This window comes from Pseudochaenichthys georgianus, chromosome 7, assembly GCF_902827115.2.
Source record: "Pseudochaenichthys georgianus chromosome 7, fPseGeo1.2, whole genome shotgun sequence".
Lineage (NCBI taxonomy): Eukaryota > Metazoa > Chordata > Actinopteri > Perciformes > Channichthyidae > Pseudochaenichthys > Pseudochaenichthys georgianus.
This window is the reverse complement of record NC_047509.1, coordinates 44,602,929-44,625,554: the sequence shown is the minus strand read 5'-3', so window position 1 is coordinate 44,625,554 and position 22,626 is coordinate 44,602,929. Positions and strand designations below refer to the sequence as shown.

The 22,626-nt window shown below is 41.4% G+C and overlaps 1 protein-coding gene across 4 annotated transcripts in view; it reads right to left on the bottom strand.

The window, feature by feature from the left end:
- wwp2 (WW domain containing E3 ubiquitin protein ligase 2) overlaps positions 1-22,626 on the bottom strand; it is a 98,843-nt gene that overhangs the window by 59,779 nt on the left and 16,438 nt on the right. For all 4 annotated transcript variants that reach the window (XM_034086804.2, XM_034086805.2, XM_034086803.1 and 1 more), the window contains 4 exons: positions 5,049-5,127; positions 4,011-4,174; positions 1,672-1,912; positions 1,344-1,433 (listed from right to left, as the gene is read on the bottom strand). In XM_034086804.2, the coding sequence (XP_033942695.1) occupies positions 1,344-1,433; positions 1,672-1,912; positions 4,011-4,174; positions 5,049-5,127 (574 nt within the window). The remainder of the gene's footprint in view (positions 1-1,343; positions 1,434-1,671; positions 1,913-4,010; positions 4,175-5,048; positions 5,128-22,626) is intronic.

Genomic DNA, 22,626 nt, shown 5'->3' with positions numbered 1-22,626 from the left:
CATAAAAATGCTCTGACATATGTAGGGAGGGGAAAATCTGTACAATCTAATATTATATTAAAGGAAAAAAGCCACTGTGCATATTTATACATTTTACTTTTGATACTGTTAGTATATTTAGGTTATTATTTTACTAAAGTAACATTTTGTATTAAGGATTTACTTGTAATGGAGTATTTTAAGACCATAGTATTTGTACTTCTTCTTAAGTAAAGGATCTGAGTACTTCTTCGGTCTCTGGTGCTGTATCACGTTTGATAAATAGACTAAGGAGCTCTCCTCAGTCTGGCTTTCATTATTTCAGCTCCCAAACCTCGATTGCCTAACAACCCCCACCCTGCCCCCGGACCCCCCCAGCCTCTAAACTGTTCCTGGTGTGTGCATCTAGAGCCCGGCATTAGCTTGCTAATTGACCCTCTGAAGGGCCACGCGGCCAGCAGCCAGCAGCGTGGTGGATGAAGGTCCATGTGGCTCTAAGAAAGGACTTTTGTTCTCCGGGCCCCCTCTCGTTCCTTGTGTGGAAAAACTGAGATGGGAAGTGAAGTTTGGCGAATGGGGGACACACACCTTTTTCAAAAAGCAGCCTCTCCTTTTTCTCTGTCACCCAGTATCACACACACTCATTGAACATCAATAAATAATGTTTAGATGTCATAAAAGAGATGGCCTGTGTTCCTCGACTGCTCTCTACAAAGAGAGGCAGAAAACTGTGTTCTCCTTATGATGCCTTCGCACACAAACACTGTGGTCAGACTGGGTGATTCATGACCAATTACAATGTGTTTGGTTACTGTATAACCGAGAACATATCCCTTTTTAAAATAAACAAGAAACAAGAAGGCTCTCTTTATTCTCTGCATTCGATCTGTTCAATTTGGAGGATAATTCAATACATTTAAATGGAAACGCTGAAATCTGATTCTTTCCTTATCTAACAAATACATTATTTGTGTTGTATAAACATACAAAAATACTCCCAAAGCTAATAAAAAAATAAGGCTTTTAACATTCAGACTAACAACAGTATTTATGTTGCTGAAGTAACTGTAAAAAATATGAATCCCTCAATTTATCCAAGCAGTTAATAACAAGCTCATCTTAAAGGGCTTATAGCATTTTTACAAATCGAAGGCAATCCATCGAATTTCCTTATTTGTGGCATGATAGAGAAATCCAAGATTTGTGCTGGAAAATAATTATCAGGTTGGAGAGATTTTTGTGCTGAAAAATATCTGATGTTAAGCTGAGCTTATTGGTCAGCCTAACATGGGCTTACTGTAATGTGTGGAAAAACAAATCAATGTATCGATAAAAAAACACATGTAAAAATGTAACAGGCGTACCCTGGTGGCAGTGGTCTCTCCCAGGTTGTGGTTTTGGTGTTGTGGTCAACGTAGTACACTCTGCCATGAGGCAACACCCTCTGCTCCCAGCTGAAGAGAGAGGAAGGGAGAGAGACACAATTCACATTTTACGGCATTTATTCCGTAAGATATCTTATGAGCGCATGTGGGAGAGAAAATCCCTCTGGAGGCTGATCAAAGTTTTTCCATGACGTTTTGATTAATCTTATGCGTATTTATAAATTTCACAATGACTGTGCTAAAGGGCCTGCTCGAGGTTCATTAAGAAGCTAGCTGTTACTTTGTCTTTGTCCCCAAATGATCTTACCCTGTGGGCAGTGTCTCTGTGGAGGGCTCCGTGCTGCTGTTGCTGGCCTGCTCTGTGTTGGGGGGGGGGTTAGGGCCGGGCTCTGCGGGCGGGGCCGGTCCCAGAGCGTCCTGACCCGGAGAGGGGCTGCTGCTGCTGCTGGCAGCCGGGGATCGGCCCGACGGAGAGGGGGGAGGAGGGGTGAGATGTGCCACGCCCCCACGACTGCTCTCCAGCCCGTTAGACGTCAACTCCACTTTGTCTGAGAGGGGAGGAAAGAGTTAATGTTACCTGGTTATAGAGAATGCTCAAACCAAATCAGGAGGAAGAGTGTAGATTGTTTTCTTTAGTCATAGTAGTAGTGTAATACTGTATTCATGTGCTACTGAGAAGCTCATCAAAGTTGGCTGCTAAAAAAAAATGCTAGAATGTAGTAAGCTTTAACAGATATATTGTTATAGAGGCCAAGGCAGAAGCCTGCTCAGTGTTAGCAGATCTTTAAACAACCGAACCTCTTATCTAGCTAGGAATATTTTCATGGGGTTGATTCACACAACCATGACTCTTTAAATTTAAAGGTGACCAATCATGCTATATTTGAACAATATATTGTAGGTCCATACCTATATAAAGTATATAAATATAGTTTTTTTTTCAAAACACCAAACAGATCCTGCATTTTAGCCATGCCTCATTTCGCTCTATTTGCTCTTTCCAGCGCTGTTTTTGCAGGGGGCTGATTCTGTGAGCTGCAGCTGACCACGCCCCCCTGCAAGAGAGGGGAGCGTGCTTTGAGATCAGCTGCTAGGCTGCAGCGGGGAGAAGAGGGGGAGAAAAAGAGATCTCCGTCCTTCGTGTTTTATTCTTATAGAAGTAAGAAGAGAAGTAATGGGGCAGAAACCCTCCTTTTTACGCAGCGGTCCAGACATAGACATCAAACGGCGACACATATTCAGTTGCCAGTTACTTTGGCATCAGGGCAGGGATATCTAGATACTTTCCAAGGTTTGACATCATGAATTGTGCTACTTTTAAAGCAAGCAACGATGTTTTCAAATCTGTAATCAAAAAGCTCCTCAAAAACGCTATCGAAGCAGTTCCTGCCACTGCTACGTTAGTTTAAACAGTAAAAACTGACTATTTTTCTTAGCTTCGCGTCGGGCTCTTGATCAGCCTGTCGATGTTCTTTTCCCCATAATGACCGCGTCGCTGCACATTATCCCTTACATATGATTATGTAGTCATTATTCATTTGTTTTAAAGCACGAGGCGCAAACGCTTGCCTCGGGGAGGGAGAAAAAGAGCCACAGCAGAGAATAAACAGAAGGGCAACCATGGCAACCATGCAAGGGAAGTCTTCTTCGCTGCTTTTGTGGCAGACTACAGCGCCACTTACAGGCCCTATGTACTACAGCGTCTCCAGCGCTTTTGAGCAGCAATGGCCGGCCGTGGCCCAACCTCTCATTCCCCTGATAGGTGGAGAATTGACCAATAGCCGTAGCGCCACCGTCCTGCCGTCAGGACAGTGTTCAAATCTGGATCAGTCTGTATCAGATCCGTTGCAGCCCCTTTTTTTTTTAGATTTGGGTATGGAGGAAAAGAGAGAGGGTTGTATTTTCTGACACACCGGGGACACATATTCATGTATAAAAGACGTACAAGAGTGCATTTTGCATGATAGGTCCCCTTTAAATTAGGAAAGAGATACTTTTATTTAGCTAAATCAACTACCCAGCACAAACACTTGAATAGCCTTTATTTAAATCATTATGGGTTAAAAGTTGTAAAATGCGCTAAAAGCCGAATGTGCCGTTATTTGACCTCTCCATTCATCTGACTGCACTGAGACAGGCCGCAACAATGCGGATTGGAGGCGGGGCTTTAGCAACATGAGCACACTCGTTGGGCCCAGATACGGGAGCTTTTCTTCTCAGGCCATCTTGGCTTCATGAGCCACTGACGGGAATGAATGGGCCCTGCCTCCAACGCTGTATCCAGTTCTCTTCATACGTCATGGTCAGAACCCATTGGCTCTGGTTTGGATCCAGTTCACAAACCAAACAGTTAAGTTTTTCCTTATTAAAAATGTATTCCCTTATACAAGACAACTACAGAAATCACAACCAACTGCAGCAATTTGATTGTGTTGATGTGGTGTATAGTGTATTGTATGTTCAAAAAAGAAAGTGTTAGAGCAAAAGAGAGAAAGATAATAACATTGTTTCAACTCAGATACAGGATATCTTCATAAATATTTATCAGCAGCATCTTTCCACATTCCACAATTAAAATCAGCGCTTCCAGTCTGAGTCAACCTGAAGTTAGAGTGTGGAGTATAAACATCTAGAGTGTAACTGTACCTGCGCTGCATCCTGGGCTCCCGTGACTTTTGGAGGAGCGACGGTGAGCCACTGAGCCCAGGCCAGGGGTCTGCTCCTCACTCAGCTCCCCGTTGGTCAGAGAGCCCCCCCTGGGGCCCCCTGGGGAGCTGCCCTGTGTTCCTCCCACTGAGTGCCTGTTACTCCTGCAAAAGAGAAAGAAAAGAAGAAGATGAAGAAAGGCAACATGAGGGATGGGTGGAAGTTGGGAAGTGGGATGAGGCATAAGAGAGAGATGACAAAGAAATATGAACATTTGGGTTTGTGTCAGATGCACCTTTTCAGAATAAAAAATAATGAAACAGAATAGAAATATTTATATAGACATAAGAAGTTAAAGCCAATAGTGTGTAACAAAAAGATAAAATAAAACAAATGTTTTATATCAACACAAGAAGTAGAAATTAGCATATTGTATAAATATAAAAATGTACAGTGTTATACATTCATTAAAGGTGGGGTAGGTAAGTTTGAGAAACCGGCTCGAGATACACTTTTTGTTATATTACATAGAATGCTCTTAACATCCCGATAGCAATGAATATCTTAAGTGTTTTGACAAAAAATCCATAAAAAAATTCATTCAAGCCGTGGCGCTGTAAAAAGCACGACCAATCATCTGAGCCGGCCCGGCTAAAATAACTGAATGGCCTACCTGCCTGTCAGCCTTCCATCTGGGCACAAACTTATCTCGTGCCCTCATTGGTCATGTGCGCGTTTGTGTGTGTTGGAGGAGGGGCTCTGTAAGGAAGTGGCAGATTTTTTCCGGCTGTGTATTTTCAAATTCTAGCGCACTCGAGCTGGTTTCTCCAAAATGACCTACCCAACCTTTAAGTAAATTAGTATTGTAGTAAGGAATCATTCTAAAGGTTATACAGCCTCAGTATTGTCCATAAGGCTAGGCTTGGGGAGTAACAGATTACATGAAGCTTAATAATAAATGTATGTATGTATGCATGCATGCATACATGCGCGCGCGCGTGCGTGCGTGCGTGCGTGTGTGTGTGTGTGTGTATTGACCTGTTGTGAGATCCAGGTGTACCCGGGGACTCCTCACTCTGTGTCCTCCTCAGGTTGGGTCTGTCAGATTGCAGTATCTCTGCAAAAAAAACAGAACATCATCACTGTACACAGGGATAGGCAGTTAGAGACCAGCTGTCAATCACAACGCATGCAGCATGTCAATCCAGGAGAAGAGAAAGAGAGGAGACTGCCCGCTACAAAAGATCATAGTTCCCAAAAGAAGAGCACTTCTGCCAGATGTGCAAAGAGCACAAAGTAGAAACAGAGTTGCACTTTCTGACGGAATGCACAAAACTCTAACCAATCCCAACGAAATATTTCTCTAAATATAAAAACAAACATCCTAAATGTGACCACTGTTCAAATCAAAATCAATGTTTTGATGGCATAATGTACCTTAAACATACAGTCAGTTTAAATGCTGTTTTATACTGAAAAACCAGAAGTTCTCGTGCACAACCAGTTGTTAAGCTTTTATTCTGAAAATCCTTCATCGCCGGTTAGCATTTAGCATGTGGCTTTATTATTATTTTTTTTTTATTTAACCTTTATTTAACCAGATAAAAGCATTGAGATAGAATCTCATTTGAAATGCTGACCTGGCCAAGAAGGCAGCAACGTTACACATAACACGAACATAACTAAGAAAACAAAAGAAAAAAAAGCAGTCACTACATTGTGCACATTAGGACAGTAAGAAAGGTGCACTACTTATTACTGCAAGAGCAGCTGGTGGTAAGGACTTCAGACAACTTCAATCTAAAACATACTATTGAGACAAGTGCCCTCAGTTTGAGGCGTGATTGAAGGTCATTCCAAGACCAAGGACCATAATAAAAAGACTCCTTTTCCCAGCCTCAGTCCGCACAGCAGGAACCTGGAACCGTATCCAGGCGCTGGATCTGAGGTTGTAAGAGTCACAAACTGGAGCAAATCTGGCACATATGTACAGTGGAAGCTTACCTAAGATGGCTTTATACATTAATAAAAACCAATGCTGCATCCTACGCATACTAAGTGAGGACTATCCAGTTAGGCTATACAGTTTGCAATGATGAGTCCTATAGGGTGCATTTGCAATATAACGCAGCGCAGCATGGTAGAGTGGGTCAAGTTTGGCCAAAACAGTGGGACAGGCAAATCTATAAATGGTATCACCATAGTCCAGCTGGGACAGGAATAAGCCAGAGACCAACCTTTTACGGGATGAAGTTGAAAAACAACATTTAAGTCTGTAAAGGAAGCCAAGAGTGAATTTCAATTTCTTAGTTAGAACTTCAATATGGTGTTTGAAGTTGAGATTACTGTCCAACCAAAAGCCCAGATATTTGTAGGTATCGACAAACTCAACAGAGACGCCATCAAGGGTGTCAATGGAGAAGCAAGAGGATGCTGACTTGGGAGCAAAAAGCATTGCTTTGGTTTTCTTACTGTTCAAAAGCAGTTTGGAATCAAGAAGTGCATGCTGCAGCGTGATAAAATCAGATTTTAGATTGGAAACGGCCATATCCAGAGAAGGAGCACATGAATATACAATAGTGTCATCAGCATACATATGATAGGTAGAAAATTGCATCTGATTACAAATATTGTTTACATATAATAAAAAGAGCAAAGGCCCCAAAATAGAGCCCTGTGGAACTCCCTTCTTCAAGGTGACAGGGTCAGAGACAGTACTACCCAACCTGACGCATTGAGTACGGTCGGTTAGATAACTCTGAAACCAGCAAATGGCCTTATGACCGAAACGAGACATCAACATAACATTAGACATAATGTGGTGATCTACAATGTCAAATGCTTTGGCCAGGTCAATAAACAATGCAACACATACAGATTTGTTATCCAAAGCAGCCTTAATATCGTATAAGACTTTCAGACTGGCAGTCACAGTACTGTGCTTTGATCTGAATCCAGATTGCATAGGGTTAAGGATGTTGTGTGAATTAAAAAAAAGTTTTAGCTGAGTGGAAACTAGGGACTCAAGAATCTTTGATAACGCAGAAAGATTTGAGATAGGACGATAGTTATTTAACTCTGTGGTATCACCAGCTTTCAAGAGGGGCGATACCAGAGCTTGCTTCCACACAGTTGGCAGTGTGTGAGTGGACAGGGAGAGATTAAAAATATCAGTTACTGGTTGTGCTATAATCTGAGCTGCAATTTTTAAAAAGAACGGGTCGAGGCCGTCAGGCCCGGCAGACTTTTTAGGATCAATTGAGTGCAAACCCTGTAAGATTTCAGAGACCGAGAAATAAGCTAAATCAAAAACAGGGGAGTTCATCTCTTGACTAGGGCTGTGAGTACGACCATTTAGAGAGTCATGACTTTGCTCATCAAAAATGTGACCAGCCTTTTTGATGTGAGCATTGAAAGCATTAGCCATACCATCTGAATCTGAAATAAAAGAATCACTGACCTTCAGTTTTTGGGAAACTAGAAACCTTCTTGTTCTGAAGTGATTTAATTGTTTTCCAGAACTTAGAATGGTCATTAAAACAATCAGTGGTTAAGCTCAGATAGTAATCAGCTTTAGCTTTTTTAATAAGGGCTGAACATTTATTTCTGAGGACACGAAAAAGAAGCCAGTCATCACTAGTGTTAGACTTTCTAGCTAAGGACCATTGCTTATTTCGATCATGAGATCCGATAGTTCTCTAGTAAACCATGGAGTGTTCCTATTCTTCTTGACTCTGAATTTTCTAAGGGGGGCATGTCTATTAATAATCGATAAAAAGTGATCAATAAAAAATTGGACGGCAACATCGACAGATGGAATTAACGCTATGAAGTGCCATTTAACCTCCGCCAGATCGTGAAGGAAAGCCTGCTCAGAGAAGTGTTTGAAGCAGCGCCTGAGCACAATAAGGCCCTTGGCTTTGGGCAACTTAGTGCTCCTAACGCATGCAATGGTCAATGGTCGCTGATACCATTAGGACAAACACCAACAGACACATACTTATGAGCTGCATTTGTTAGAATGACATCTATAAGGGGATCATTATTGGGTTTGGCAGGGTTTATTCTAGTGGGACTATCAATAAGCTGAGTTAAGTTCAAAGAATCGCAAACCTGCTTAAACTGTGAAGATTTATCACTCAACCAGTCCCAATTTAAATCACCCAATAATATGATTTCAGAAGAAAACGTAGACAACAATTCAGTAAGGCTAGTAGTTGCATCCATGATGGCCGATGGAGGCCTATAACAGCCAATAACAGTGAGAGGAGCATTTGCTATAGTTATTTGGACTGCTAGAAACTCAAATTGCCTTGGAGTTGAAATTGAGTGAAGGACTGAGCACTGTAGTTTCTCAGCAGTGTATATTGCAACACCACCAGCTCTGCCCTTACGATCTGCTCTGAATACATTATATCCATCAATGTGAATAACAGTATCAGTGACAGATGGTTTTAACCAGGTTTCAGAAACTACAACAATATCAGGCTTAGCAACTAAAAACCAGGTCTTGAAAACATCTAATTTAGGCACTAGGCTTCTAGCATTAACATGCAGAAAACCCAATCCTTGCCTACAGCTAAACTCATTCGGAGTTGGCAAATGATGCAAGGAAGCAGAGAAACACTCAGGACCAGGGTTAATGTTAACGTTACCAGAGAGTAAAAGCAGTAACAATATTAACAGTCTGGAAGATGATTTTTTCACATGGGCTCTGGACGCGTCGCTCCTCAGGGGGGCGGGGCTGCTCCGATCCTTCGATATTAGCGAGTCCAGTGTAAAAAGGGCATACGGGAGAGCGCATTTCGTGCCATGAAATGTCAGCTTTTGGTAAAAACTATCCGATGGAGTCAGTGCTCCAGAGGTTCCACCATCCGAATGTCCGAAGTGAACAGAGATATTGCTGGGAGGCAATCCGTCAGTTTTGCCGACATGCGGGCTGACAATTAATCCCAGGAAAAAAGCGAACACAAGTGTAGCTTTAGGCAACATTGTGCCTTGACACACCCAATTCAGGATCCGCAGATCAGGTCGATCAGCAGCTCAGGTCAATCAGCCCCGACAGCACGGCAGGACAGACAGCAATCCAGAGTCCGAAAGAGCGACCGCTCAGGCAGAGAGCAAACAATCCAGTCGCAGCGAGGCACCGGCACAAAACAGCCCAAATACTTAAGCTTTTAAAATGTTTTTAAAAGCGCAGAAGACCAATTTAAAAACGGGTCTAAAAAGCAAAATAAAAATTATAAAATGTCAGTATGCACAAGAAGAACGAGAATGAGACAAACACTAACAGAGACAGAAACAAATCAACGTGCTGCCATCTTGGAACACACACCTGGGTGCGATTTAGCATGTGGCTAGTATACCATTTCCTATAGAGGTGAATTTAGTAGCGATATGACACGGAGTGTTGCACCTACTGATTTCAACACTACAACTATAGACGTCGAGATATTATTATTGCTGAATATTAAATGAAGGTACAGTTTATATGAATACGTTTGTTTACAGACGTGGGTAGCATGAGACAACATCCGGAACTACCGGAAATGATACCAGCCGTGAAGTATTTCCTGTATATTTGGAGTATTGATTACAGCGTTTAAAATGTATTAAATTAAAAGTCATGAAAGAGATAAGGAGGAGAAAAGGCCTGTTTAGTTATATATTTAATGTACAATGTCTGAATCCTCTGTTATACACAACAACGAACATTGGAGACGTGGAGGGCCGGCCCCCAGCAGCGCCAACTGGCCCACAGGGAGGAGCCAGCAGAGGACATTTAACAGCTGAAAAAGTGGTTCTCGCCCCTTTCCTTCGCTCTCGAGAGCCCGAGAACACAGCTGTTTTTCTCACCTGGACAATATTCTGCTTGTAACATTACCGCGCCTTTTTTAATTAAAGTACCCATTTGAACCTTCTCAGAGACTCAATTAGTCTCCTTAAAGCTTCTCTCATGGACGCGAGGACAAAGAACACAGTTAACACTACATAACAAACATCCACAGAATTCTAATCCTGTTAGTCATATGCCCCTTTCCCACCAAAGCAGTTCCAGGGCCAGTTCAGAACTAGTGCCCGGATAAGCACCAGTTCTTCCTGTTTCCACCACAGTGGGTCCGGCTCTTGGCCCCGAAAACCGGTTCTTATCTGGACCCACTCGACTGTCCTCCAAGAACCAAGAACCAAATATGTCATGCTTACGTCGGAGGCGGGGGCAGGGGCACTGAGCAAAGTGAATAGTACGCGAAAAAAAACAAAAAAAAAACACTTCTATAAAGCCAGTCAACACTAACCAGGCACAGTGTGATGCTGCTTGTTCTTACCTTACTTTTAATTACCATCCGTTTGCTGTTATTTCCCGTTGCCCGTTTTGAACTGCCTCATATATTTTCCCGTTGTTTTTTATTAGATCAGCTATCAGGTGGAATCAGTACATGGGCTACACAAGTAAAGTCATAAAGAAAAATACGCCGGATGAGCTTCAGTTGCTATGCTAACACCACCTGTCCTATACCAGAGATACTTTAATAACAGCGTTGGGATGCCAAAAAGCGTAAATTCAGACTGAAACACATAGGAATTACTGCTTTCTAGCAACCCTGCCGTGAGTTAACGGGAGAATAAACTCCGGTGGACGAGCAGCACCGCAGCGGTCGGTAAATGCAGCTGAAACACATTAATAAACAATGAACCACTGCACTCTGGGGAAGAGTATAGCGTTCGAGAAGTCGTTCTTTAATTTAATCTGGTTTCGTATGATTAAAAGCAACATGAGCATCGACCTGACGCAGTCCCCCATTTTGAGAGGAGGTGTTTGCAAAAATGCGTTGAAAATGCATGAATAACGCCGATTTTTCAAAATGGCCGACTTTCTGGGGGGCGGGGCTAATGGAAGCTATTTTTAAATATGTCCGCAATTCCATCAGTAATGTCTGTGGCAAGATTGGGGTAGTTTGGAGAAACTATATATGACTATCGCACAATAGGGCGCGCAAATGAGCTGGTGTACAAAAATTGACGTTTTTTTTGTACAGTCTGGAAAAAGACGTGGGTTGTGACGTGTGTTCCAAGTTTTGCGTCCGAAAGTCATTTTAGCGATTTTGTGGCATTTAAATCGTCAAAATTGGTACATGTTCCGTTCCGAGCAGTTGACTATTCATTCGTAATTTAGCATCACATTAGATATGGGCTGATCTTGTCCTGGTTTGGAATGTTTCCGATCATTTTCCTAGGAGAAGTATGCGAAAATGCGCTTAAAATTGACATATTTCAAAATGGCCGACTTCATGGGAGGCGGGGATAATGGAAGCCATTTTGAAATATGTCCGCATTTCCATGAGGAATCTCTGTGCCAAGTTTCGGGTAGTTCGAATAAATTATATTTGACTAGCGCACAATAGGGGGCACTACTGAGCCGTATTTGCTAAAACGTACGTTTTTTTTTTACAGTCTGGAAAAGGTTGTGGGCTGTGACATGTCTTCCGAATTTAAAGGCCGTAACTCATTTTTTCCCCTACTTATGGTTCGGTACATTTTTTAACCCTTCGATTTTGAGAAAAAACTGAATAGGACACGCCCACATTTTTCATTGGTTGCGACCCTGTAAATCTCAGTTTATACTCACCCTGCCAGTATGTCTATGACAAAATATATTTATTTCGTCCATCGGTTCTTGAGATATAAATTAGTTGTGTTTTTGGCACCCCCTATTGTCCGCAATGAAAATGCTTTTGTGTGCCTATTCCCCAAGACGGACTGAACCTATCCACCGAAATCTGTGATATTTGGATATATTTCGGATGAATTGTGAGCATTTATGTTTAGGCCACACCTTTTTGCCAATACGTTGTGATTGATGTCGGCCAAATTTTTCCACACCTCGTGCTCATTTTCTATTGTAATGTGTCTGACCCTCCACTGATGCTGTGCACTATGTTTGGTGTGGAAAATCAAGAAATTGGAATTTCTGTTAATATTTCACTGTTTTTCACATTATGCTAATTAAAAAAAAGTAGGCGGAGCTTCGGGATTTCATGGCGCTTTTGAGATAATATGTAGAGCTGCTGCACCCGGATAAGTGTGCACAATTTCAGGTCCGTCAGAGTTACGCTGGGACTTTGTAAATTTGTTCGAACAACTGAATTTTCACAGGTGGCGCTAGAGAGCAAGTTTGAAATTGTTGACCCATCGAATCCAGAATGTAAAAATGTTCACCCGTCCTGGCAGCGTTCCCAAATGTCGCTACATGAATAGTGTCGTAACCCCCTCAAAAACAGGTCCAATGTGCAGGGCAAGAATAATAATAATATTAACGCCAGGGATTTCAATAGGTCTTTGCACTTCGTGCTCAGGCCCTAATAAATGACTCCACAAACAACAAACAACATAATTATTACATTCAAATAAACTACTTGCAATAGATGAAGTACATTATTCAAAAGTTTACATTAACTTTGAATAACAACACGGGAGAAACGGATCCTCTCTTTTCCTCTCTCCCTCTCCTGACAGCCAGTCAGTGTCTCATGCAGTGCGCTAAACAGTGGGCGGGGCTTCAGGTGATTATGCAGCAGCTGATCTGATCTCTCTCTCGGGTCCGGTTATACTTCATTCCTGTTTATGTCCATATCGATCAGATCCAGCTCTCCTGATCGGCCTTTATAGAGAGAACAGATCAAACTATTAAGAGTGAATATCGGCCGATAATGACCGGCGGCCGATCGATCGGAGCATCGGACATTTTGACCGGCAGGTTTTGAATTTACCGGTTTTTATTCAATTTTACCAGCTAAAAACCGGTAATTACCGGCTAACGGAAACCCTGCTCTGAACCACTCTGCCAAGAACAAAAACACCCCTAACCCCGTAGCAACAAATTGAGTTTCCCTAACACCAGCATGTCTCTCAACAGGTTCTGTCCTCACATTACTATCAACCTTTAAAGCTTTGTAAAGAATAAGTACATTCTCATAGTGGGGATCAGGCCTCTTTTCATAGAGCAAAGGCAGACCTGAAACATGTGGCATAAATACAGTGAGTTAGTAGTTTAATAAAGGCCATTCAGCCTTGTATGGATAGTGCTGTGTGTGTGTGCGTGCGTGTGTGTGTGTGTGTGCATGCGGTCTTGGTGGTGTGAGGGAATGTGTGACTATACTGAGTCCCAACTGTGACTGAAAACCACAGGCCTTTTACATGCTTTTCATTAACACTCACTTTCTCCTTTAAAAACACACAAACACAGTCCAGTCCTATGTGGAACACACTCACGCTGCAGGCATCACAACCTCAAACAGTATCCACATTTATACACACACACATCCTGCTATCTAAAGAGAAGCAAACAGGTCATTTCTCTCTCTCAGACACACACACCCACACAGGCTATGAAAGGGTTTCTTGTGCGCATACCCGATGGACATACAGCAAAATAAACATTGGTCTAGAAGAGAAACTATTGTGTCATAGCCTGCTCACCGAGTTCAACCCCCCCCCCCCCCTCACGTTTAATGCCTCGGGTCTAATTACTGGTCTGGTGTGCGTTTGTGCGCATTCACATAAGTGTGTCGATGTAGGTGTTTCAAGAAACTAAAATGTATAGTTAGCCACTTTCTTCTCAAAAACATCTCAGCAACTAAACTAAAGCAGAGATAGCAGCTGGCTCATTTCAGTCCAGCAGCTACTATGGAACTTTGGATTATTTGTGTAACCCCAGTCTCTAAATACAACAGTGACAGATTTAATGTATGCTATGAAAGGGAACACCTCTCATTTACATTTTCAGTTAGGACTGTAGCAATCATTATTTGTATCATCTATTAATCTGCTGCAAACCACTTTTGATGAATCAATTGATCATTTAGCCAATAGAAGATTAAATAAAAATGTCTAAGGTGAGGCTTTCAAACTTATCAGTTCATGAAAGAAGCAACCAAATCAATCAATCATTGTTAAAGATATGTCCAAATCAGTGTGGATGGATGTAGTAAAAAAACAGCATCATTTTTCAGATTGGATTTCTAGTCTGTGCCTCTCTCTAGATGACACTAAATAACCAATCAACTGTCTTCTCTTCCATGGATTGTAAAAATGGCATGGTCCGAGTATAGAGGATGTAATGTGCCAGGATTTGCAATGTTCTTGCTGACTGGGGATATTCAGAAATATTTTTGAAGGCCGAAGAAATGTAGCGCAGAGATTTGAGGAGGTAGTAGTTGTGGAAAAGTTAGTTACAGTTCTCTGGCACATACAGCCTGTTAATGTAGAAAACCAGCATGAAGAGCCGATGATGAGTGTTAGTCTTTGTCTTTGCTGCGGGTTTACATGTGGCTTCTTTTTCTGTGGGATTGGAAGTTGACTATTTGTAAAAGTGTGTTCAAATCGAACATTTACAAAGTGTTCCAGTATTCCCAAAATGTAAATCGTTCTGGCTTCTGTTTCCTCCCATATTTCAATACAAGGATTTGTCCATTAAAGCTGCTATGTGTGCCCTTGCGAGTGTGAGTGTGTGTGTGTGTGTGTGTGTGTGTGTGTCAGAAATGAGTAACACGTCCAATGTAACAGAGGTGCGTTCACAGCGAGAACACAGAGCTCCTTAAGACGACCAGAAGGCAACACACTTCCACCTTTATATATTCAAGCAGCCCACAGATGCCTGCACACATTGCAGAATGCAAAACACATGTACACACGCTTGCATATACACACTCATGAGACCCATAAAACACACACATAAAAAGATAAGTGTCTCAACCTGACAAAATAATAGTTTTAAACCAATTTGCTAAAATAGGAAACAGGTTTTACTTCTGACATAAAGGTGCCTCTTTTTTTTTTATCTGCACAGTACAAACAATATTTATTCCTTTAACGGACAAAACATACCTTTTAAATCAACAAATGTGTAAATACATAATTAATAAACCATCATTTCCATCCCTCTTTATTTGTTCGTTGTCCATATCATGCTGAGAGCCTAGAAAATGCACACACACCAGAGGAAGAAACCCCCCTTGCTCCTATTCACACTGCTTCGGGTACACAGGAGGCGATTGTACTGCGGTGCTGCAGGCAATGAGGCTAAATTACGCAATTCTCAAAAACAAATTAGACAAAAGCCGGCCTTATGTGTGATTATGTGCGTATAGCGTTTTCAGGGAACTCTAAAGAATGGGCCATGGTCTGCTCTCCAGAGGTGGGTGAAGTACTCAGATCTTGTACTTGAGTAAAAGTAGAAGTACCAGAGTGTAGGAATACTCTGTTTCAGTCAAAGTCCTGCATTCAAAATGTTAATAAGTAAAAGTAGAAAAGTATTATCATCAAAATATACTTAAAGAACCAAAAGTAAAAGTAGTCATTGTGCAGATTGGTCCATTTCAGAATAATGAGATATGTTTTGATTATAATTATTGATGCATTAAAGTGTACATTGTTACATTCACTCCATCAAATTGTTATTTATTGTCTCTTTTCTTTTTATTTGCATTGCATTTGATATTGAGGCAATCCAAAAGTCATGGAAAGTAATCAGGTTACATAACTTTTAAATTGTGATACTGATGAATTATTTTACTTGTAAATAGTTTTAGTAACAGATTACACCCTGTGTCCATTCAGCAGAACACACTGTAGGCTCTGCTGCTTCAGCCTGTTGAATCCACAGTGAGGAAATGTGTTTGTGAACCAGTCAGAGTGGTCATGACGCACCCTGAGGCCCTGTGCGTCTGCCGCTGACTGGCCGGCATGTGGTTTGTTGTTGTATTGAAACTCATCCCAGGTATTTCTTTCCAAACGGTGTCACATAGCTTACTGTATCGGTGCTGTAGCCCTCAGGTGTGTCTTTGTCTGTGACATTTACTGCTTGAATTTCATGTGTGTGTGACACAGGGAGGTGATGGATGCATGGATTCTGCTGTGATTTTAAGAGTAGCTTAATACCTGTATATGTATTAAAGAGACAGCTAGTATTTGCACACAAACCATAGAGGACAGTAAATGTTAGCATAGTGCCTGGAAGAGGAAGGTTCTGTTGACCTACAGTCAATAAGTATGTTGGGTTTGAAATCCTTCCTCTTAGGATGATGGAATGATTTTATATTGGTTTGGAAATAGTATTATTTGCAAATGCAAGTGTTCTCTGATGTCAGTGTTTAAATGTTATGAATGTGTGTTGAAATCCGACATGGTAGCGACAGTGCAGCTGTACATAGTCAATATTTGTGCACTGGTATCAAGTTACTTTGACAATATTTTTGACATGTTACTTTTGGCAGGGCAGAAACGCTTCACACACACTATTCAAACAACGTAAAAAGTCTCCACTTACACTCAGATTTTGCAGAGATAAAAAAATACACATATAGGCTGACCATAAGCCTTGGGTAATTGCTGGATTATTGCTCTCTGGTTAGACACAATGCAGCAGAGAAACTACAGATCCATTAATTATGTTAATGTCCATTAATGGGTCTATATCATTCTAATACCTGAAGACTGCAGGTAAAAGCAGTTTGCAAAGTTGAGTGACAAACAGCAAAACATCTGAATAGATAAAATGATCATATACAAGAGACGTAACAGCAGATAAAGACAATAATCACATGGAGACACAACTGCATTCTGCTGAGCTGACTTCATGCACTGTCTAGGGGTTGAAATAGCAAGAAAGCAATCAGACTTGAATTTTAGTCTGTAAAACATCTACCTTTTCCTAATGAGCCCTCAGGCACAGCGCGTCGCAGCAGCCATCACACATTAACGCTCCAACAGATCATCCAGAGCAGTCACCAGGATTGAGTCCACATGGGGCCATGTGTTGAGACTGACAAGAGGCCAGCTGATGCTCTCTGAATCCTCATCAGGAGTGAGAGGGTAAGGCAGCTGATGCCACAACACAAGGAGGTACAATGGTTCTGTCCTTCTAGAAGTAACACATGAATACATGTTGCTAATAACATGTCGAAGAGAAGAGTTGAATCCTGGAGAGAACTGGTTTCTTCACATCTTCTAAGGACAGTACAGCAGGTCCTTCCTTCCTGCAGCACTCAGACTGTACTACCACCACAAACTATGGTACACCCCCACACACACACAGACTGGAATACCCCTGATGTGCAATAACACTGCCAGTAAATATACAACTTTGTGCAATATTCACGCATGTGCAATATACCCTCGTGCAATTCACGTTTCATGTTTTCATCACATGTATTTAACATCTGAAAACAGTACCATGCTACCTCTAGTTATGTGGTCACTTAAAAAAAATTATACTGCTACTTTTTTTTACAGTGGTCTACTTATCTGCTATTTGTTTGTTTTACTTGTTGTGTTTTTTTATTATTAATAACATGTGCATAGTTAATTTTTGTTTTAAAAGCACGTCTATTCTCTTTACTTTCTCTGCACTCTACTCCTGCTGTTGTAATCATGTAAATGTCCCCCTTGCAGGCAAATAAAGGAATTCTGATTCCGATTACATTCCTGGCTCTCCTGTAGAAGTTATAAATATCACAGGCCCATTTTGTCTTTCTCCAGCGACCATGAGGCCTCGAGCTGTCTCCGATCAGTGAATCTGAACAGCTCATCCACAGCTCAGCACAGGAAATGGGCACGGCTGCTATGGCCTCTGAAACAGCTGCACCGCCAGCCTTTTATGCACAAGTATAATTCTGCCCCTAAGGCCATTAGTAATTTCAGGGGTGAACTCTGCATCCCCAACAATAACACAAAAAACTGCACGTGGTTAATTATTATACTATACAATAGATAGAGTTCTAGTCCAGAGTTGAACCTTCTGGCATGTTGCAAGTAGGGATGGGTACCGAGCCCTGGTATTAAACGGGCCCCGGGGCTGAATTATTAAAGACCGTGGTACCATTAAGCTCCGACGTTATCGGTCTTTTTATCGGTACTGGAGACATCTAAAAAAATATGTCATATGTATTATTGCTACACAAACATTATATTGCAGTTTTAGTGTCGCCAACTCCGTTTCTAATACGCAAAAAGACTGTAAAATGCGTCTATGATTATTTTTAGTATTTTCGATCTTTCCAATCCAGACGAGATCTCTCTTCCCCGTCTGTGTGCGAGGGGGCGGGGCAGTTACACATACGCTCTGCTTCATGCATGCAACACACACACACGGAGGAGATGGCGGAGAGAACGCGCTCCAAGGTGTGGTTAAACTTTACCTGTCTCGATGTGAACAATGCTCATTTACATGATGGCTTAAGTGCTCATGTTAATTAATGTGCAATGTCCCTTCTTAAATAAATAATTACAAATAAAATAATTTCATAAATTCCTTCATTGTTAATAACATTATAAACAAATTCACCTCAAGAAATAACATACAAAACAAGATTCTCTTCTTACAAAATACGGCAATACAATACAACTTGTGAACAACCATTATATGGGTGTACACTGTGAAAAGTGTGTGCTTGTGTGTACATGTGTATGTGTATGTGTGTACGTTTGTATGTGTGTTGGCAAACAGGAAGGGAAAGAGTGAGAGGAGTAGTAATATTGTTGTGTATTCTGTACTCATAACTTGTCTAAACTTCTGTTGGAAAACAGTGTGAGCATATTCCCTTTAATATATTTTCGCTGACAAGTTAAATCCTGGTCTTTCCAAATTGCCAAGAAACCGGTCCTTATGTTAGCTTTGGCCTGCATTTCGGTTAAGCCCGCGTCACACTGTCCCGAAATTGACACCAGATGGACCCACGACAAAGGAAATGTTCAAATTCGGCTCTGATCAAAACAACATCGGGCCGTTCGTGAAGGCATCTTAAGCCATCGTATGACCGCCGGTGGAGTTTCTCAGGCTCCGGCAGCAAATTCGTGAGCGGAGGCAAAATCTTTGGCATGCCAAAAAATTGCCGAAAGATCTTGCGAAGGTTAATTTTCGTGTTGAATTCGTGTGTCCATGTTGCCCTTCGTAAGGCCAGCGTGAGGGCATCTTGTCAAATCGTGTCATCTTCGTCTTTACTTCGTGTGATCATCGGCCCCATCGGGGATTTTTCGCCTCACGAAGACAATACGAAGGAAACAAGAAGCTGCGATTGTCTCGCAATGCCGCCGTGTAGCCATCATATTATAGTACGATGACATCGAGATGGGACCACGGTGTGCAATGTTTCCTTGCAGATCGCTTCTCTGGTTGTTTTATTGCAAAACAAAATCATGTAAACATATTATGTAAATAACCCAATTTGTGTTCTGTGAAACTGAAAAGGATATTAAATTGTTTTTTTTACTTTCGTTGCAGTTGTATGTCTTAAAGGAGACATGTCATAGCCATTTCCACTGATCATAATTCCATTGTTGAGGTCGACTAGAATAGATTTATATTGTGCAATTTTCCAAACTCACATTGGTTTTTCAAACAGCATCTCTGTAAACTACGTGTATTCACTGAATTTCACTCTCTGCCTTTAACGGCTCGTTGTAGCTCCAATGGAGATGGCGTCTATCAACTTCCGGTTAATTGAGTGTGCGGTTGTAAACTTCCGGTCTACAGTAGAGCGGTAGAGGGAAGAGCGATAGATAGCGTATAGATAGCAATAGATGGCGAGAGAGATAGCGTATAGATATTATATAGGCACTATTTTACACTCGATGTCTCCAAGACCTACTGAAGGTTAACATCAGTGATGTACATCGGCTGGTACAAGCGGCAGGCTCAGCCCAGAGGAGCAAAAGAGAAAAGGGGTTCAAGGTGTAGCTACATATCAAGCTACGTCGACAATTATGAAGGTAAGTGACAAACAAAGCTGTAGTTACTGGCTAACTTTGACAACTTGACAGTCTTGATACAGTGTAAAGCGTTTTAATGATGTACTATTACGTTTTTTTGGATAACATGAATGATATCAATTCCCCACAGTTTCAAACAAAGATCTACCTTCAGGGAGAGTGAGCATCAGGGCTAGCTGTTACAGGTCCATGAGAAAGCACGAAAAGCCTCACGATCTCAGAGTAGGGAGGACAATAAAAAGTGTTAATTGGTTCAAAGCCTCAGTCAGGTTCATGTTCTGGGGTTTTGATGTGGCAAGAGTGTGATTTAGGATTCAAATCAGCCCAGCTAGCTGACGTGTTGCAACAGATTACATAGTGATAATACATGTGCTCACATCAACTGGCAGCTAGCTGTGTGTGTGTAGCATGAAGGGGCTACAGATTTATTCTCGTTTTGTAACCCTCTCGTGTAAAATGATAAATACATTAGCTAAACCTAAACTTAGCTTTCATCAAAGATTCTTAATGAGGTTGAAAACCGTCTCTGCTTTCATGGAAACCCCAGAAACGGGTTGTGACGGCTGCTGTTCTTTACTGAATGGTTAGTATAATCCATGTAGGGTCCAATTGTGTTGGCCAGTGTTAGGTAAGTGCTGGTTTTGTACCCTACATCTATGTTAAGCTGTTCAACGTTCTACTAACACTATTTTATGTAGTTATAATATAAGATAATACATGGAGAGAGCTGAGACAGGCTATACAAGCGTATCTGTTTGAATGTCCTTAAATGACAGTATTCCAAACAGCAGAACTTCTGTGTATGTGATGTGACCGACAACCTGACATGGTTTAGCCTTTTCCCGCTACTGATCAGCCTGCTCTCAGCTTTCTCATTTGTCTGTGTTGTATTGAAGCAGTGTCCTAAATGTAAAATGACTGACATTTTGTTTTAAGAACTGCTCACCTGTGGAGCTTGCAGTGGCAAAGTGTTCCTGTGTAGCTGGAACAGCCCTCTGCACCCACAATGTTGCACTGCTGTTCCAGAACGCACACTACTCCACACTCAACCTGGTTGCTGTGCCCCCTGTCCTCAGCTGCACTGAAACAGAGCAGCGATGGCTCAAGCCAAGAACCATGGTAAGTACAGTATGTGTTCACAACCAATCCACGGTTTAATGAGTATTTCCTTTGTGCCAAGAGCTGATTTAGTTCAATTAATTTGACAATTCTTTTGGAGTGTGAAACCAGGCAGAGTGAGTGACATGGTGTTCACTTCCACTAAGCCAAAGCAGTTTACAGTTGCTGACGGTGTAAGGTCATATCTATTGTCCTAATTGTATGTAGCCTGCTACAACTTTGTGGTTGTTGAGTGTAAGATTGTTCTTAAAGTCCTAATTATCATATAAACATGTTCAAAGGAGTACACGTTACAAGGCCGTGCGGGGGGAGCTGCCAGACCCAGATGTTCTCAAAGTCAGCGAGGCATACAAGGACTTCTCAGCAGACATCGCACCACGAAAAAAACAACGAATGGCTCACTACTCAACTCAACGACTAACACTCTTTCAGAGGATATGTTGGAAATGCACACATTATATATCTACTTTCTGGATATTGTACATCTGTTCATCTGTTATATAAACTAGCATTACTTAAATATGCAGAGACTAATTGAAATGTTTAAATATGTATTTTCCCCCCCGATATAACATCAACCTATGTTTTGTAAAAGTTTATTAAATGAATCTGTAAAATGTTATCATATTGTGGATTTATTAAATTATGTATTATCCTTTGTTATGTATGTGTGCGTTTGTTTTGAGGATATAATTCATTAGTACCTAAACATAGTATGGTATAACTGCTTTTTGTAATGAAATACACAATTGGTTTGGGAGCAAGAAATCTTTTAATCGTTGTTGCCCAGGCTTGCCGAAATGAATGGAAACTTATCTCCCGATTATAACATTGTGTAACTTGCTGCTGTTAAATACCGTCAAACTATGTGCAATATGTGCAATATATACTTTATATACATATGCCATCTTTAATAACTGTAATATATACCGGGCTGCTAAATCCTAAGAACTGCTACAGGATTTGATTTGTAGATTTGATTTGTTTTTGATCTGCATTTTTGAAAATTATGTAAGTTTTTATCTTTTTTTTGCATATTATATTATAACTTAGTACTTTTTTAGCATATTGTTTATTATATTATAACTTAGTACTTTTTAACGCATGTAAGATATTCAACACTAAGCTGTCTGTGGCTCTTTCCTGCTGTAACGCTGCACATGTCCCCTCTGAGGGACTAATAAAGTTATTCTGATTCTGATAACAGGACGAATTTGTACAAAGGGGCACACTGCAATGTAGTGCCGACTTTCTTACACGCTGGAAGGCCAATCGCTTTTCTTTACCCCGAAATCCGCTCATTCTTGCTTTCGGTGTAACATAACAAACTGTCAAACTGTCAAGCTGTCAAAACTCTGTACTCAAACCGGAAGTACTCAGCCGCACACCCAGCCGCCGGAAGTTGATAGACGCCATCTTGTGCACAGAGCCTATAGCTCCAACCCCCACCCTCCCTGTGAGCACAGTGTGCTCTGATTGGTCGGGACGTTGTGAATCGCGCTGAGCTCCGTTAAGGTGTTGTTTCCTTGTTTAGCGATACACAGCCAAACTCACCCTGAGCACACACAAAGTCACAGCCGAAATAAAAACAATAAGTGTGGCTTGATATTGAGTAAGAAAAAAGTTGATAAACGCTGTGAGAATGGGTCTGCAGAGAGAATTTTGCCGCAATCCCAACTGTTTGTTATCAGCCTGCAGCCAGGGAGGAGAAATCAGCAGAGCTGCCTGCACT